This window comes from Scomber scombrus, chromosome 21, assembly GCF_963691925.1.
Source record: "Scomber scombrus chromosome 21, fScoSco1.1, whole genome shotgun sequence".
Taxonomy (NCBI): Eukaryota; Metazoa; Chordata; class Actinopteri; order Scombriformes; family Scombridae; genus Scomber; species Scomber scombrus.
In genome coordinates this window covers 2,261,856-2,281,853 of record NC_084990.1, presented here as the reverse complement: position 1 = coordinate 2,281,853, position 19,998 = coordinate 2,261,856, and the positions used below count along the sequence as shown (strand labels likewise).

At 39.0% G+C, this 19,998-nt stretch overlaps 1 protein-coding gene across 1 annotated transcript in view; it reads right to left on the bottom strand.

The window, feature by feature from the left end:
• Positions 1–800: 800 nt before the first annotated feature.
• fmn2b (formin 2b) overlaps positions 801–19,998 on the bottom strand; it is a 28,507-nt gene continuing 9,309 nt past the window's right edge. The window contains exons 3-21 of the mRNA XM_062443057.1: positions 19,482–19,660; positions 18,439–18,589; positions 16,806–16,817; positions 14,707–14,765; positions 13,672–14,078; positions 13,042–13,569; positions 11,529–11,673; positions 9,740–9,827; positions 8,462–8,523; positions 7,579–7,670; positions 7,319–7,448; positions 6,949–7,095; positions 5,782–5,841; positions 5,064–5,184; positions 3,861–3,953; positions 3,078–3,129; positions 2,608–2,757; positions 2,256–2,337; positions 801–827 (exon numbers count right to left, since the gene is read on the bottom strand). Coding sequence (XP_062299041.1) covers positions 801–827; positions 2,256–2,337; positions 2,608–2,757; positions 3,078–3,129; positions 3,861–3,953; positions 5,064–5,184; positions 5,782–5,841; positions 6,949–7,095; positions 7,319–7,448; positions 7,579–7,670; positions 8,462–8,523; positions 9,740–9,827; positions 11,529–11,673; positions 13,042–13,569; positions 13,672–14,078; positions 14,707–14,765; positions 16,806–16,817; positions 18,439–18,589; positions 19,482–19,660 — 2,585 coding nt within the window. The remainder of the gene's footprint in view (positions 828–2,255; positions 2,338–2,607; positions 2,758–3,077; positions 3,130–3,860; positions 3,954–5,063; positions 5,185–5,781; positions 5,842–6,948; positions 7,096–7,318; positions 7,449–7,578; positions 7,671–8,461; positions 8,524–9,739; positions 9,828–11,528; positions 11,674–13,041; positions 13,570–13,671; positions 14,079–14,706; positions 14,766–16,805; positions 16,818–18,438; positions 18,590–19,481; positions 19,661–19,998) is intronic.

Genomic DNA, 19,998 nt, shown 5'->3' with positions numbered 1-19,998 from the left:
ACATATTCACCGATGCGTTCTTTTCTGACAAAGTTGCTGTTCAATCAATCAGGACTGAAATCTCTTTGATTATAACTTAAGTATATCATACTTTTGTTTTCTTTCTTCCGAGCAATATTGAAGAGGATGGTTATTCTAACAGCTGTGGCTTTAATCTCACTTTAAATAACATTATGTGGAGTCAGTATTAGTAATATAATACTGAGTCATCTCACTCCTGCTTGTGCCAGCCATCACCACCATCACATCTCACTAAGCTTATGGTGTGTTGATGAGGAGATAACAGTTCAGGGGGAATAAGTGCTTAACATTTTTATTGCTCCTTTAACACAGTAGGTTTACTATTGGGCTTCATCATTCTGCTGTAATACATCAGTCAGATTTACAGTAGGCTGTACGCTGCACAGACTGTATTTAGTTTTTCCAGTTGATGTTTTTGTCTGTAATGATTTGAGTTGTAGTGATTCCCAACATCACGGGTTTGATTCCTGCAGTGGTGCATCTGATTGACAGTAATACTAGAAATCTAGCAGACATTTGAATGCTGGCTCGGTGGCCCTGCAGCAGCATACTTCCATGATAGTTGGATTCAGATTCAGACAGCAACGTAAGGCAGCAGGTTGATGGAACATTAAAAAAAGGAAAAAAAAAAAGAACCAAATATATGAGTTCTGATGTCCAGAGTAGGCTCAGCTGCACATACATGTGCTGTCCCTTCTTTTTCTCTCCCACTTGATCACACTGTTGAGCCTTTGACTCACTGCTGGTGCCCAAAGTCGAAAAATAGAAGCATGCCAGGGTCAGATCTTCATGCCAAGCTTGGCTTTCTGTTGAAAGAATACATGATAGATGTTAACTGCATTACATCCTCCATCATCTTAATTACTACCTTCTCTTTCATGTAGAAATCCAGCATCTATGATTATGCAAATACTGCTTATTTCAAAAGTTTAACTGCTGGATACAAGATGTCTTCTACTTCACTGTAAAGTTCATTCTCAGTGTTTGTGCACTGAAGGCTTCAGGTTTCTATATCATACTTGTGGAAGTTGCATACTGGACCACGATTGGCTCCAAACTAGGTGTCATGTCATCAATCATGCTTGTAGGTACACGTATTAAACTGAGATTTAATGTGAGCTCAGGGAAATGTTCCTCCTCTGCACATACATCGTTCTGTACAGAGAAGAGAACAACATCCAACTGAAAGAACAAGAAGAAAAACGTATTGTTGGTCGGAGGGAAACTTTAAGCAATGCAAAGTTTGCATAAATAAGAGTAGAAAGCTAAAAATGAAAATCCATCATCAATTCAAAGTGAGAGTGTATAAATATGAAGGCTAAGCACTGACAGGTAGACAGAGAGATAATAACACTCACTACTCAATTTCATTTTCAGACTCAGATTCATAATGGAAGTAAATGCTGCTTTCAATATAGTAACAGTTTCACATCATGTTGACAGCACTGATATGATCACAGTAATCACTGCAGACTGGCAGTGGAAGGAATGATCCTGTTCTTCAGTAGAAGTAATAACACCACTATATTTAAAAAAGTGTTCAGTAAAAGTAATCATTATGCATACAAAATGATTTCAATGTTATCAACCTGAGTAGGTGCTGAAAACATTTTTAAAAGGAGCTGTAGGACATATAATTATTGTTATTACAGTATGTTTTATCATATTGCATCATTAGTACTGATGCATTTCCATGTAAACAGAATTGTAATGTAGATGGTTGAGTTACTGTTGAGCAATTGATCATCTATTGAACATGAAACATAAACTATCTGTAAAGTAACTATAGCTGTCAGAGAAATATAATACAGTAAAACATACAATATTTATAGTATGAAGTAAAGTTATACTTTAATATTAGTAGTTGTGTAAATGTAATTGGTTAAGTATATTAATGTACTGAAGGAATATCCAACAGTAAGTGTTTTTCACATACAGTATGTTGAGTATAAATGATTTGTTGACACTGTAAATACTTCTCTAAATACATTTTATTTAGTCTCACAGAAGTTAGCAGATAAAATAAATTAGGTTAGACAATACTGCAAAAATAAAGTAAATGCCTGCTCTGCTACAAGCTGATAAGTTCCTATTTTCTCAAATCTTGCATCTTTTTACATTTAGCAACTAACATTTATAAAATATTACTAAGGACACAATCTAACAACTCTTATTAATGACCTAGATAGATAGATCGTTGAAATGAAAAAAATGTGGGTGAAAGCTGGACTTACGATGCCAGTGGCGTGTTTGGGTTTGACGCTGTAGGAAGCTTTCTCCTTGGCCTGTCGGAAACACTCCTCTGCTGCTTTTAACCTGCACCATACACACCATACACACCATACACACCATACACACCATACACACCATACACAAGGTTAATGCATTTAAGTTGAATACAGCAACACAGTTTCACTAGTTTAGCAGTCAAGATTAATGTCATGGTTGTCATCCATTTAGCTGTTCTTAATTTTGCAATCAAGTCACTTTGACTTGAGCTGATAGTACACACTTTAATATGTCATGTAGAAAGAAACTGGTCCACACTGGATTCTAGAGCTGTTACACTGAAAGCTGTTCATTTACCTTTCCTTGAGAATGACTTTGTTCTCTTTCTTCCATTGGTCCTTGAAGTCAGAGGAAAACTCGTGCCAGGTGGAGAAAAGTGTGTTGGGAGAAGCCTCCTTCTCTCCTGCTTTGGCCTTCACTGCGAAGAACACTATGATCTCCAGGAACCTGACAGGAACAAACCTAGACTTTACTCATTATTTTTAATATGATAATACAATCCTAATGTGAACACACTCTTGGCTGGATCAGTAAACCCAGACCAAACTGATACCTGATGACCACTTTTGTAATCCTAGTTATTTAGGATCACCAGTGTTCCAGAGGAAACTTGCTTTTAGCTTGTGATATAGGGGCACTCATTTGAATTTTTTTGGGTTCACATACAGAGAATATGTTCTCAGTTCTCAGTGGGGATTTGACAGTTTAAATAAAATAAAATAATATTGTAATTTAGAATGTGAGGAAGCAAAGGAGCTTGTTCTTACAGTTTGTGAGTGCTGCTGAGCTGAGCTTCCAGAGACTCCAGTTCACCTTTAGCTAAGAAAAGAATAATTATACAAAATGTCAAAAGAAATATTACACATAAACATAGAATACACACACACATAATATATCATATGTACATACAAGATATTGTAAACAGTAACTTATTCATTTTAAGTTTGAATGTACATTAAGTGGTAAGTTTAGGTTTGTGTGAATCTAGCCTCTATGTATGGAGGCAGTGAAGTGGAAGGAAAGCTTGCAGTTATACTGAAACACTGCTTGGCTCTGAGGCAGACCACAACTACTTCTATACACAGATTAGATCTCTGCAGCTCTTTGTTTGCAATGCAGATGAATATGGAGATAACCCTAACATAGTCAGAGCAGTGAGATGAAGCAATAGACTGAAGGACCTGTCTCAAAGAGCACTTTGGATCTTTAAGTTAAGTGTCAGTGTTAGTATGTATTTTTAAATATGGTCAGCTCATGTTTTGCTGGCTGGGAGACAAATACTTGACATGCCAGCATTACTATATAGGCCAATCCATCGACCACTGTGTATCATCATCATACCCTGTATTCACTCTGTTTACTGTTATGATGATCCAAGCTCGTATTAAACCATGCATTCCTGATTTGATTCATCTTTGCCGAATCAAGATCATCACAGAAACACATATCATCAGTCAGTAAGAGTCCAGACCTGAGGGAAGAGTGTTTCCTCCAGCGTTTCCTCTTTCTGACTATATAAACCTACACTAATTATATGTTTTTTTTGTTACCTTCTGAGAGAAACTCCTCCATCTTGTCTTTGAAAGGCTGCAGGTTATCTTCATCTGAAACCTTGCACACCTTCTCCACCTCTGACGTACATGCTGACAAAATATTGGAGAAAAAAAAAATGTAAGAAGTGCATTTCATGATAAATGGACTGTACTTATACAACACTTTTCTAGTCTTTTTTACCACTCAAAGCACTTTTTACACTACATGTATCATTCACCCATTCACACACATTCATACACTTATGACAGGAGCTACCACACAGTGTACCAACCTGCTCATCAGGAGGAAACTAACCATTCACACACATTCATACACCGTTGGCACAGCAACGGGAGCAATTTGGGATTGAGCATATTGCCCAAGGACACATGGACATGTGGACTGGAGGAGCCGGGAATCTAACAACCTCTCTACATCCTGAGCCACAGCCGCCTCCACTATAGTTTCATTTTGCATGAAATGGAACATAAACTATAGTAGTAGATGCATATGTAATAAGTTCCATGTCAAACTGAATAATTACTTATTCCACAAACTTAAAACTATTCTAATAAAAAAAAACAATATCAACATGTCTTTTTATTAAGTGACTTATAGTACATACTATATCACGTTTTATAAAACTGGGTGAAATGTCAATAGGTTACGACCTTATAGGTAAGAGTCTAAGGCAAATGTGTTTAATTGTATCATTGCTAAGTATGGTTAGACACCCTGATGTTGTGTGAGTGGAAACAAATAAATGCTTTTTGGAGAAAAAAAAGTGTTTCTTTTAACAATATCCATGATAGAAGTAGACTTAGTTGACCCCACTCACATTTTGAGATTTGACTGAATGGTCAACCAGGTCTGGAGTCATTCACATACACAGTGTGAGATGCAACTTTTAGAATAGTTTGAAATGTTACCAGAGCTTCACGTTAAAATATCAATGTTAGTTTTTGCAACATGATGTCTGGTATGCAGCAATAACTGCTTATTATATAATAATAACCAGGTGTGTGTGTGTGTGTGTGTGTGTGTGTGTGTGTGTGTGTGTGTGTGTGTGTGTGTGTGTGTGTTTGTGTGTTTGTGTGTTTGTGTGTTTGTGTGTTTGTGTGTTTGTGTGTTGTGTGTGTGTGTGTGTGTGTGTGTGTGTGTGTGTGTGTGTGTGTGCGCGTGTGTGTGTGTGTGCGCGTGTGTGTACGTGTGTGTGTTACCTCTCAGGTCCTTCCTGAGTCGATTCAGGTCTTTCTGGAAGTCTTCAAACTTCATCTGTGAAGCCTGGAACAAGTCGTGAGGCTCAGGGAGAGGATACACACACGTCTCCCTTCCAGCATCCTGATGATGTAGAGAGACGAATATTATATGATATATATATATATAAAAAATGTTATATGTCATACAATCTTTTCAGTCCTGAATGTTCTAATTTGTCACTACTGAACTTCACCTGTTACACTGATCTCCATCATGTACACAGACACAAGTACACTCCTTAACAATTAAATCCCAACAGTGATTTTTTTAAACATTTCCTTTCCCAGACTGAACAAGCTCATTTCAAACTTTATTAAGAACACTAAACACATCATTTCTCACTTCACTGGTCTCCAACCTTATAAATATGAAGCATACATGCATTACAGCAGTGTGATGTGGAAATGAAGTGCAAATATAAACATTTTGCACACAGACAGAAATCTGGTTCATGTGTACATTACACAGAGAGAAGAGATGCATTATGATACATTGGTAGCTTGTGTCTGTAAGTGGGATGTAGGAAGATATATGAGTTATAGTACATACAGTGTGTAAGGAACACTGATATGAGAGTAGAGAGATACAATGAGGAACACAGATAACAAAGTAAAGGAAAAAGGAAATAGATGAAAAAAGAGAAAGGAGGAAGTAGGAAGTATAATAACAACAGCTGACCTCATCGAAGTGTCTGAGGTAGTACGCAACAATGTACGACAGGAGACTTCTACCACTGTCCTGCATGTGGAGGGAAAAAAGAAGTCATATCAGCAACATGATGTTTAGACTTCCTGCAGGTGTTTCTGGTGTTTCAGCTGCTGTAAAAGCTGCGTGATCAATATATTAAAAATATATCTGTCCTCTGTCTCACTCTATACAGAATATTGCTGAAGCTGCAGTTACTGTAGAACCCTGAAGAAACATATAAATATTTATATACATATGAGTGACAAAGGCTGCAAGTGTGTATTATAATAAAGAAATTGGCTGCTTATGCCTCTGTAAGTTTTATTGGCATGAAATATATAAATATGATATGCAAATTTTAAATAAAATAATCAGTTCTAAAACTAATATGAAGCCAGTGCAGCAATACTCAATACACTCAATAGGAGCTGATGGAGCTGCTGGGCTAAAAGTAATAATACTCTCATTGTATTTACATCTTTAAGCTACTGACAACACACTGTGTTATATATATAGAATGTATGTTTGAGTAAGGTTAGTTCATAACTCCCACTCTTTGCCTAGAAATAGCATACACTGGCCATATAGACGTGGACACATTTGTTGGTATCTTAACAGCTCATTAAAACAAAGCTTCATTGCTCCTGAAAACTGATCAAGTTAAAAGCAATTGTCTCATGTATACCTGTAACCCTAACCCTAACCCTAACCCTAACCCTAACCCTAACCCTAACCCTAACCCTAACCCTAACCCAGCTGGAGCAGTTTGTTCACAGGGGCAAACTACCTGCAGACAGGTGCAGAAGTCTCATTGAGGGCTTCAGAAATCACTTGTTTGCAGTGATTGTCTCTAAAGGTTGTGCAACAAATTATGAGGTTAAAGGTCCCATCATTTTTGTCCATGTCATTTCCATTTGCCAAAGCAATGTCTGATTTGTATTAAATATGAAATAAACAATGATGGATACTTCTGTCAGTGTCAAGTTATATCAGCTATTTTCGTGGAAGGGTACCAACAAATGTGTCCACATCTGTATCTCATATTTAAAGTGCACAGATACAATCAGCTCATAAAACCAGGCCATATAGTGAACCCTGATGTTCACAATGGAAGAACAAGAATTCAGTTTATTTCAGAATCTCTCTCTCTTTACTCACGCTGCTCTTGACATCTTTGAGTTTGGGCAGGATGTCGAGGGTGAAGCCGTCAGCTTGACCTCTGGTTCGATTGCCGCCATTCATGAAGTTACCAAAAGCCAGGACCAGACCCAGAACCTGCTTCACTGTCTCACCCTCCTGCAGAGCCTGCACAAGACAACAAAGGTACACATATGGGGACAGGTGGTATGTCGTAAGCCTTGTCTGAGGCACATTTGTGATTTTGGATAAGAGTAAAGGGAACAAGCAATAGAAGACAAGACATAAATACACCCACAAAAGTTTGTTCCATCCTCCACGTCTTTCCATAGGGTGCAGATATGAAATACACTTATGAGTCTTCCAAGAGGAGGTGGAGAGTTTGACTCACCTTGCATACCCTCTGCAAAATGTCCAGTTTCCTAACTATGGATGACATGCACTCAGTAAAGCTGGACTGGAAGAGGATGCAGAAGACTCTGCCAGAGAAGTTGGGGATGAGGGAGAGCTGGTGGAGGAACCTTCAACACAAGAAAAAACACTGACTGCACTGCACTCCATCTCTCAACCGACTCTTATTCACTCCTGCGTGTACACTCTTTACAGAATGACTCACCGGTGTTGAAGTGTGAGTAAAAAAAAGCCACTCACTGCTCAGGTTTGTCCAGAGGTTTAGCGTTCTCTTTGTCTTTAGACACCTTGATGTGCTTTTCAATCTTGTCCAGCTCTTCCTGTTGTGCCCTCTGTAGGAGAGACACAAGAGACATACAACTCATACACAGTCTACATTATAACACTACAGAGTATATACTACACATACCGATGCACTGTATCGATGTATAACTAAGTGACTCCGCTAGCCGGCGTGGATAATAGAAACTAGCTGGCATCATCCAAAAGAAACCACAAGTCACAGCTGTAACACATGAACTCAATTACCCAGAATTCTTTTACAACAAAGTGCACACCACCACAGACATACCCTTCAAAATAAAAGACCTTTGAACTGGCAATTCTTGACATCAGCACAGCAGACGTGTGACTTGATGACACACAGTATACGCGCGGAAGATGAACAACCGCTGAACAAAAGCGGTGTGTTGAATACTGACGGAAACATTAGGAGATCCACGCTTGGTGGTAGAGTCATGTCAACGTCTGTTAGAATAACAATAATTAGTATTCTTACCATATGAACTTCAACGTGGTTACTTAGTGTACAAATAAGTTGTTTTCTCCCAAAAGTTACAAGCAAGTTAGATCTTAGTGCTGGTAGTGAATAGTACTGCTTACGCTGCTTTTAAATGTTTATTGATTTGGGATGATTGTGTGTGTGCTTGTGTATTTATCACTGTCTATTTTCTATTTTTTTATATTCAGGCACGGCTCATTTCATTGTACTTCTTGTGCAATGACAATAAAGTCTATTCTCTTCTACTGGCAGAGGTCATGAATCCTCTGAGACAACATAGTTTTCATTGTGTAGTCACACAGGCACTACAAACTGATTCTAATTCTGTGGTAAGTTGCTCACATTTTCATACAGAGCCTGCAGGGTCTCCAGGTCGACTACTGTGTTGTCCAAGTTGAGAACGGCTAAGAAAGAAAGAGAGAGAGAAAGAGAGAGAGAGTGAGGGGTCACTGGCAGCAACTTGATGGCACCGTTCACACTATTGAGTAATAATGTTGCTAGATATGATCGAAGACAATGGGAAGGAGGTATGAAAGCTGTAGTGACAGACCGAGAGGAAGAAATCAGGAAAACATGAAACATTAAAGAAACAAAAGAACAAAGAAAAAAATAGAATAAAGAACAATACTCTTGAAGTCTGGGCCTGTACCTCAGTCTTTGGGTCATGGATCGGTTTCATTCTTACTTCCAAAAAACCAAAAGAAAACAAAAACATATTTAAACTTCTTCTCTGAACTGTGGTGAAAATGATCGGATTACATGCAAAACAAAGTGTATCCAAGCACCAATCCTGTCAGCTCTTGTTTGGAGTTTGTGCAAAGATGAATGTGTAATATGTGCATGAATTAGGTTGATCACAATTTGTGTTTGTGCTGTAGGAATGATATATTATCTTAAAACAACATCAATTAACCACACAGTCAATATAAGCCACATGTGCACCAGATGTGATTATTATACATAAACAACTGTTGATGGCAGAGATTAAATATACAAGGATCTCATTAATGATTTTTTCATGACCAGGTAAATATCTATCTAATAAATATCTGTACATGCACTGTAAAAATCATTATTGTCATTTTACAATAAATCACTGGTTGTGCAGTAAATTCACAGTGGTATACTTTAATTATTTTACAGTCATTTACATTAAAATCACAGTAATGTATTTTGTTTCTACAGCAAACCAGACACAATATTACTGTGAAAACACAGTATTTATTGTAAAATGACAATATGATACTATAATTATATGATGCAATTCACAGTAATATCACATAAAGGTATTGTGTTTTCACGTAAACCACAAAATGATCGTAGTTTTACAGTGCCATGCACAGAATAATTACCCACAATGCATTGCAAAAGTGTAATTACAGTCGTTTATTGTGAGAAATGATTGTTAACAGTGTGTATATTTGGTAATTCTTATCTTTGCAGAATCAGTTTCCTCTTTGACAGAAATCATGTCTTTCTGCGTTTTGCACTGTATCCTGTGTAGCATGCAGCTGAGCTCTGTAAATGACTTTCATATTGTTCAAGAAGAACAGTACGGACAACGATCGCACACATGTTCTTCATAAAGTATATAATTAAGTAACGAAGCGATGAACTCACCATGATGGATATCTTTCATGTCGAGGTGCAGCGAGGACATGAGGATTCCTACTGCCTGAGAGCGCTTGTTGTTTAGGAGCTTTACAACCTAGAAAACAAACAAACAAAACCAAAAACACACATGTGAGATTCAGATTCAATAGCACATGTGTGTGTATCTGACACTGGAGCACAGAAGTTCTTCATTCATATCTGTGTGTCACATGCTGTACTGCTGTTTATTTCTAGTTGCATGGCACTGATGTTGATGCTGCATCTGTGAAAAATCAAACTAGATTGTAGCTGACAGTAAAGGATGAATAATATACACAATGGATGTCAACACAGTAAGAAAACCGAAAGCCTCAATGCAACACTCATTACACACCACATTCATTGTAAGATGGGACAAACATGAAAGGTCATTATATTGCTCATAATATGTTTAATATATATGATTATATACTTTACTGGACATTACATAGTATAGTATCATATTGTGTTTGACATATACCATGTGTAAAAGACAAACCTACATATTTACAAATTACCCAAATCCTCATATTGAAGATTGACTGTCATGTTGTCATGTTGTGCAGGATTAACACATTTTAATTTAGATGAACCAACATTTTAGTCACAAAAAGATAATTTACTGATTAACCCTCACATATTGTGTTGTTGCTCGCAGTATGTTCCGGGTCAATTTTGGCCTGGTCAAATAATCCCCTCATAAAAAGTGTCTATACCAAATTTCGAACCACAGAGAGAGTGTATTTTTTATCTCATTTTAGGAGAAGAAACATCTCCTATCACACAATATCATGTCCTATTTTACCTAAGACATGAAAATATAACATAGTAATAATGATGGAAATGTATTTTATGTAAAGTGAAAATGACAAGAACTTTATGGAAGTGTGGGGTTTATTGTATAACCATTAGAGCCATCAGTCTTCACTGCTACATCATACAAAGAAATCCTCATAACTACTATCTTATTAAAACTATGAACTATTCATTTTACTAAAACACATGTCATTAGATACGGAGATAATTTGACCCAGAATAGCCTCAATGGACAAACATTAGTAGCACCTATATAAAAGTATAACATTTCAATTATTTTTATTTTTGTGTATTTTGGGCCACTTCAGGAAAAGTCATCAAATTTCAAGGTAAAAGACATTTAATGTGTTTTAACAGCTGTCAAATGTCAAAACGGGTCAAATTTGACCCAAACAGTATGTAAGGATTAATATTAATGCATTCATAAACTTGTTTGAGCATATTTATCTTTTTATTAAAGCTAGTAGAGAGGTGACAGGAAACAGGAGATGAAAGAAAGGTCATCCAAGCCACATGACCAACCTACAGAGATGCGTTGACATAAATGCTAACGTCAACATGCTAACATGCTCACAGTGACAGTGCTAATGCTGATGTTGTGTTTAATGCTAATCATGTTAATCATCTTAATTCAGCGTGTGAGTCAGCATTCTAACATTTGCTTATCAGCATTAAACGTAAAAGTAAAGCAGAGGCTGATGGCGATGTCGTGAGCTTGCAGGTATTTTACTGTTGGACACATAGAATTTTTGACCTGATGATGGCGCTAGATGAGAAGTTAAGACGTCAATCAAGTTAAGACAATGTATCCTTGGGGGAAACATGGAGAGATCTACTATATCTGATCCACATTTCATGGCAATCCATCCAGTTAAGTTTGGTGAAATTGTTGGATTTTGACTTCATAATTGCGATGCTACACTTTTTACATTGATATAAAACACATTAAACACACACGGACCTGTTTGGCCTTGGACTTGGTGATGGTGTCAGAGAGCGGCTGCTTCTTCTCCTTTACAGCTGTTTTAGAGAACAACTCCACAAATTCCTCAAAGTCCACATCAGGCTCCTCTATTGCCTCCCACACCATCGAAGAAGAAACCTCCCTGAGAACACAGAATCATAATTACATAATGTGGTTTCTCAGCGATGAAGCATAATCATTTCCATCAGTTTTATTTCATTTCTAATACAATACAGCTTTGTGAATATAATCCATGTGATACTGTGCAGGAAGGCAGCAGATATGATGACTTCTGACATATGACACACATCCAACTTTATGAATTGTTCAAATCCATTATGAGTGAGTACTACATACTTAAACAAACCCAACAAACAAAATTAGATTTGTAGGATAACACAAACCAGAGCTTGTATTTTGTTGTATAATATTCAAGTTATATTATTGTTAAGTCCTGACAGTAACAGTGAGTTACTCTGACAACAGTGACATTGGTGGCTTGGACTCTGTCTGAATCTCTTTAATCATGAGAAGCATGGAGAACTGTACGCTGGCCACTGCTGTATCCTAACAGCAGCTGCATTGAGTTTGAAATGTCACTGGTGGTACTAAACCTACCTGCATGGGAGCTGAAGTGTGCAGACTTTTTTCTTGCTTTTACATCTACTCTGCACCAGAGAAGTTTCCAAATCTGAATCCAGTGTTTGTCACAAATAATATGTTTTATATAACCATTTGCACTTTCTGAAGTTATTCTGTATTACTAGTCAATGAAGAAAAACCTACAACCCTATAGAGTTCATTGTTTGCTTGGCCTTCAAGATCAACACTGTACATGCCTGCCTGACATTTTACAAAGCATCTTTATGTAGTTGGAATGCAGATGAACATGCAGACTCATTTTAAAAGTCTACAGCAGACTTACACTCATATAAAGGTCAGAGACTCTGAAATAAGAACATCGAACCTATTTTTACATTGGCTGTGGTCAAAAGAGAGAGAATGTAAATGTAACAGTCTCTTGTCTTCACATTTTAACCGAATGCCGATAAAAATACTTTTTTCTGTCACGGCAACGAATACAAATAGTGACATGTAGGGCTGGGTATCAGTACTCGATATCTTTAAGGTATCGATCAAAATAAATCGATACCAAGTAGCCTAGTATAAATGCCACATGAACGCTCTAAAGTGTGTTTACACTACACGCCTGTTACACCAGAGCCAGAGATCTACATGTAGAATGGGTATCTAATGAAGTACTCAGTTGGTATCAGTGTCAATTTAAGGGGACTTGGATTGGTACTCGTATCCCAGCTCTAGTGACATGGGCCAATGTTATAATTTACAGCTGTTTTTCCCATAACAGGAAGTCAAATCACTGCTCCATGACATATGTATATGATCACTGTACAGAATGGTTTCTATTTGGACTCAAGATGCAACTAAATTTGACTAATCTGTAGCATCATGTTGAAGCGATCATTGCTACACAGGATATCATCTTTACTTTTTAGCGTGCAGCTGGATCCTGGTCCAGTAGAGAGGTTTCATGGGTCTGGGTGGCTCCACCACGGCCTTCCTAGCCGGCTTCTCCTGGGTCAAACCCAGAGCGTACAACCCAAACGGCAGAGGAGGAGGCAGTGAGCCCAGAGCTCCTGGAAGAGCTGGAGGAACGCCGAACGCCCCTGGTGGAGGAGGGGGAGGTGGAGGCCCACAGCCTGGAGGTGGTGGAGGTGGCGGTGGGCCTCCCATTCCTGGTACTGGAGGAGGAGGGGGAGGAGGAGGAGGAGGAGCAAGGCCACCAGGGAGAGGAGGAGGAGGAGGAGGAGGAGGAGGGGGTGGAGCGAGGCCACCAGGGAGAGGAGGAGGAGGAGGAGGTGGGGGTGGAGCGAGGCCACCGGGGAGTGGAGGAGGAGGGGGTGGTGGGGGTGGAGTGAGGCCACCGGGGAGGGGAGGAGGAGGAGGAGGTGGGGGTGGAGCGAGGCCAGCAGGAAGAGGAGGAGGTGGTGGAGGAGGTGGCATTGACCCTCCTGGTAAGGGTGGAGGAGGGGGCGGCGGAGGAGGTGGTGCCATTGTCTGTCCTGGTAAATCATGAGGAGGTGCTGCTCCTCCTGGAAGCGGAGGTGGTGGTGGTGGTGGTGGTGGAGGCTGTTGCTGACATGAACACTGGAAGCCATCCTGTACGGGTGGAGGCTGCAGGAAGCCGTTGACTCCACCCGGCTCAGTAAAAGGCACTTTGAACCTAAAGCTGTCGTCCATGGGCGAGGTCTGCACTGACTTGGCCTCCAGGCAGCCGGGCAGACCTGCTTCAGTCTGCAGGTGAGCATCACACACAACCCTCAGCAGCCCCTCCTCTCCTCCACACTCCCTGTCTGTGGTGGTGGTGGTGGTGGTGGTGGGTTTCATACTGTCCATGTCCAGCAGAGGGGGCTGTCGCTCCAGCTCAGCAATCTTAGTCCTGAGGTCTTCAATGGTTTGCTCCAGTTGTTGGATGACATTGACGTGTTTTTCCTTCAGTTTTGTTGTTTTCAGGACACATTCATCCTAAAAAAAGGAAAGAGAAAAATCAGAGAGGCTTTCTTTGTCTTGTAATAAATGACAAATCTGCTGAAAAATACACAGCCTATAGAGACATGGAGGATAAATGTTTAACTGACACAAATAACTCAGTTTGAGATTTTGTCTAAGGGAAAAGAATAAAACCACAGTAATAGAAGTCTGATCTGTCAGCCACTGAGCGGCTCCACTGGAGCAGGTGGGGTTAAGGGCCTTGCTAAAGGGCACCTTTACCCACATTCATCCTGCCAGTCCGGGGTATTGAACCGGGGACCCTCCGGTCACAAGCTCATTTCTCAACTTGTAATGTTACCAGATAAAGCAATTTTATTATGAAAATATATTTTTCAGGTTGTTGTTTGTAAAGCTTTAAACCATTTAATTGAATATAACATCAGTGGAGTTTATTGTCTCAGATAATGGAGCAACCAGACACCAGTGAAAGCATTCCTATCTATTTCTAAATAAAGTACAGGAAGCACAATTGCTGAATTGAAAGCTGTGGGCTCTCAAGCCATTTATAACTGATGTGTTCATATTTTTTTTAAATTCAAATTCTCCCTACTCCCTTGAGTTCACTGGAACATATACATTATCTAACATCAAAGTGACTGACCTGACTATCCTGGCTGTCCTTCTGTTGTTGCTTCATATCTGTGATGGCTTCATGTAGTTCTGGACAGACAGAGATATTGTCAGGTTAGCTTAGCAGTTAGCACGATACAGTACAACACAAACACATCTCAGAGGACTCATACGTCACATTACATAGTTTAATCAAACTGAGATTAAAACACAGCTGGTGCTGGAATCACACTGTGACAGGCACTGACCAATATCCCCCAACTTAACATCCCCAGCACATCCCTTGTATCTTTATACCTGTAACCTAGCAACCTTATTGCATGTATTAATTACTTAGTCACAAGTTTGTGCTATATATTGTACAATAGTGGAACTGGTGTGTTGATCTAAGGCACTCAGTTTGTACCAATCACAGCACTGTCACACCATAATAATGTATCATACCATAAATTCATTCTTGTAGGAAACATGTGATTGGCTGTTAAATGGAATACACGGGTTACTTCACTGAGCAGTTTATTTTTAAACCAAACAGAACCAATATAGAAAGCAGTGTTGTTACAGTAAGTTGCATCAATATGTTACTGTATGAAGCACTGTACATGTTCATATAGAATACTCTACTGAAGAGAGACCTGGATGAAAATATCCACTTGCTCACATAACGAAATTAATCAATTAGAAGTGTTTAGTTGATATGTAGTGTTAAAGATTTGAAATGCAGGGACCATGCAGCGGAGATTAGCTGTGAGTTTAAGATTTGAGCTGAGAATTAACACTAAGTCAAATAAAAACAATACTATTCACTGAATATCTGGAAATCCAATCACTTAGTATTTAGTTTTAATGCAGACTTTTATAACACATTTTTGCTTAAGAGTAAAAGAGGTTAACTCAACATGTATAAATAAGGTTTTATAGTTTATATGTTTTGACAGATTCACCTGAGGCCTAACCAGTGAAAGGCCAAGCACAAGTCATTCACCCTTATGTTGTATGCTAGCATTAACCATTGCCAGGCACAGCCATACTCTGCCTTTGCATGTCACATTATTGTAAGAAGGTGTATTAGTCCATTCCTATATAGTTTAATATTTACATATGAAGTCAGATCACTTCACTACCATTAAACTTTACTGTATTGTGCCAGTGTCGCATATACATCTGGAGTGTTTTTATGAATTGACACTCACACCCTCATGATGACACCACTGTCACAGTTAAAACAATGACAGGAGACCAACACCTGATTTATGGGATCTTCAACAAAAGAAGGGACAGAAAATTTGTTTGTCCTTTTTCAGACTGAATGATACAAAAGGAAGTATTGTCTTTGTGGATGTAACACACTGAATGGGTTGTTCTGGTTCTTAAATTTGCTGTTTCCCAGCACCGAAATAAGATCTGGACTAATGCAGGGTATATTGCAACTTGAACAACATGCACTGTGCAATAGCCAAGCACAAAAAGTCAATAGGCCACATTCAGAGTCCAATTGCTCTGAAAACATTTGGACACGACAGAATCAACCTGGCTTTGGATGAACAACTGCAGCAGAGTGTTTGAATTCATAATAAGAAGTTTAAAAAAAAGTCTCACAGATGCTGTATTCTTTCTTAGTAATCAAGTTTCTCCAACCGGGGACATTTCACTGAACTGTTGTCCCGATAACCAGCGAGGATGCTAATTTTGCATCCCACTTGGCGTCATCTGCAGTGTTTTCCGCCACATCAAGCAGAATCCAGAATGACTTAATTGAAGTGATTGCAGATGTTCTGAAGGAAGACATGAAAGAGTGTGGCACAGTTTGCTGCAGTGGAGGTGGATGAAACTACAGACATCACAAAACAAGGCTCAACTCTTTTGGGAGAATGTGGTGATGGGGACTGTTATGAAGTTTGTGTGATGATGGTATTTTATAGTCGTGATTTTGAAGGATTCTCTTAAGCACACATATAAAATACTCAGTAGTGTGTGTGTGTGTGTGTGTCCCAGTCTGCCATTGCCTACCTGACCCTCATGGCATATAACTGTGCCTAACAACACTCTCACCCTGCTAGTGTTTGCACATTTGGTAGCTTTGAGTCAGCACAAAACATGAGACCACAATGTACAGAAATGATTACTCACCTTGATCGTCCTCTAAAACTGCCAAAGCGTGAAGATGGAGATACAAACATTCAGAAGAGAAGACAGGAGAAAAGAAAGACAAATAAATGCTTTCATAAAACTGAATGGAGACAATACTGAGTTTGACATTTATAGCTATCATCAGTGTAGCTGTTCTTGGATGATAGAATGGTTTACGCCTCATCGAGCATGTCAAGATGTCAAGATTTTGAAGATAAAAGTGAGTCCATATGTCATGATAAGATCATCTGATGATGGACAAGTCCTGAACAAACTGTCAGTCTGTTTCAAAGACTGTATCAAATAAGATTAATATCAATCTCATGCCTCGGTGTTGAAAGAGTACTGCACTGACTCACGGAAGATAACTTTAAATCAATGCAGCAGAACCAAATATAAAGGTAAAGGTGCTTTATTTGTCACACATACAGTTGTAAAGTGAGGTTACATTAAGCAATTTCACACAGTATCGATACCAAGTAGTATCGAAACATCTCCCATCAAACAATACCTGCAATCCATCCTTTTTCCACTTGAGGTACAGGGCTGGAATCATGATGTGACACCTATCAACATCTCTAAAGCTCACTAACTAAAACAACTTGTATTTGTGGTTTTCGGGGGAGTTAGATGCTGGAAGTACATTCTAGAATTTTCTTGCATTTTCTTACTTTCTTTCAACTTTCTTGTAAGGAAGGACATTTTAACAGCTGTGTACTCATTGAATCCCTCACTGAATCTGTACTCGCTTTCAACATCACATTCTGGTTCAACTTCATCACTGTCAAGAATAAATTAACCAAGCAAGTAAAATAACAATCCAAACTCAATAATCAGTACTCTATACACAACCAGTTAAAAGAAAAGCCTCTTGGCCCCTGCTATAAAACTCCATTGGCCAATAAAAACACACACCGGAACTCCTTCTTTGCTACTGCCATAAGCATTTTAAACAAAAAATGAAACAACTGTACTTTTTACATGCATGTATTATACTCTGCCTAAGTTGTTTATGCCTTATATTCATATTCTGTTTTTAGAGGATGTATATTGTATGTCTGAGTTTTGAAGTTCTAAGACAATAACGCTTCTAAATCTGGATCTGAAACAACAGCTGGATGTAATTTACTTCCTGGAGTTATCACATTGAAGTAGCCATGTACTATATAATAGACATATACAGTAAGTCTGTTATAGTAAATGTTATAGTAAACTATTATCTGCACTTAAATTTGAATTATTAGAGGCAAAGTTGCATTGTAACAGCACCCATCCACCACTGTCACACAGTACAGTACAGTACAGTACAGTACAGTACAGTACAGTCTGAATACTGAATAGTATAAGAAAGAAAAACTGCATACAGGCTAATGCTATCTGTAGAAACAGATTTTTTTTTTTTTAATTTTAAAGAATGGTTAAGAAAAAGGAGAAGTGAGTGATGGCCGAATTAGATTTAGCTGCTTCAGTATCGAGCATGCTGACTCACTGTCATACCGCCATGGTTTATTGAGACACTTGTATATTGTTAATGCTGAATCATCAGGTTAAGCATAATGATTTCAGGCTCTGTCAGCTAACCTGCATGTCATATACAATATGTACAGGGTGTGTGTGTAAGTGCTGTTCTTACCAGCCTCTGTGGATCTTAGTCCAGTCTTGTTGTCTCCGCCTAGCTTGGCTGGAGGCCAGGACTCCTTGAGCTGCCCCGGTAGTTTCCCTTCTAGAGGATCCAGGGAGTGGGACGGTTGGTTAACAGCAGCCCAAGTATACAGCTGGTCATGCTGGGGAAATAAAAACTCTGTTAAAAAAGCTTTGTTTTTTCACACTGGTTATACTGCTACTTCATTTAGATACTGCACGTCTCCAGACCAAGAGCGTACTTCTAATCATATTTTTGGATTTCTCTGTTATACAGCCACAAGTTTCCAGATCAGAGAGGATGTGAGTTCATGGAAATGTTGTTACACTCATCTGAGTTGCTTTTCAGTCATTACAGTTGACTCACAGCAATAAGCTTAACAATCAGCAGCAAGGTTTTTGTGCCTGTTCTGGGCCTTACTGTCTTACTGGTGAAGGTTGTTGGGCCTTTCTGCTGCCTGAAGGGAATACCTGTAGACACTACTGAGGATTGAAAGGATTGTGCCAACTATGTTTTTCAGGTTTCAAAAAATAATTAAATTCATTTAGTTTATTTCCAGTGAATTATTGTCTTCAAAAAATAAAATGAAACATCTGTCAAAAGTAAGATAGTAAAGCTCTGTGTTTCTTTGTAGTAACGTTTGTAGTAAACAGGGTTATAGTCAAAGGTATACATAGCATTTTTATTTGGTTTTATTTATTATTATTAATATGGAAAACACAATTTTATCCGAGTTTTTGATTTTGCATCCAGTTTTTAAGAATGTGCTAGAAAGTAGCTCATGTTGGGCCCACACCTAGTTGCTTTTGTGCGACCACGATTGGCTTACTAATGCATGTGGGAGGGAATCCATATACTTTACGTGCTTGTGGTCGTGTAAGACCGCAGCAGCAAAAAGCCAAAGAAAAGATGGAAACTGGGCGATGATCCTATGATAAGAAGGCTCTGCAATTTGATTTTTGTTCGACACATATTTACAATAACTGCGTGCTGCTTGTGTGTGAGTGTACACAGAGATACACAGAGATACATACTTCAAACTTGGCTGTTGGGGTCGGGGTTATGTGGGCAGTGCTGCCTCCGAGCTGCTCTCTGAAGCAGTCGATGAAAGGCAGCAGGAGACCCATGGCTAAGATCCTGGAGCAGAGCCTCTCAGCCTCCTCCGGCTCTTCCTGCTGCTGCTGCAGGAACAACTTCTCCAGGAGGGTTCGACCTAGAGGCGCAGAGACCGGACACATTAGCTACTACTGACGGCTGAGATAACTGTCTTTAATAGAGATGGAAGAATGAGAATGAGAAACGATCCCATATGCCTTAAAAACAGTTTTTGTTTAAACAGCAGAAGTCAATTTTCAATGTAAGGTCACAGTTTGTGGTTTACAGCTCAGCCCCCCCGCCCCCCCAACTGTTCACACTGTACACCTGTGACTGCATCCACCAATATGGGTGAATCTACTTTTCAGATGAAACCATTTCTATCGGACAGTTCATATTAGGAGGAAATCAACAATCTTGCAGAATGGTGCACAGAGGACAACTTACTGCTCAACG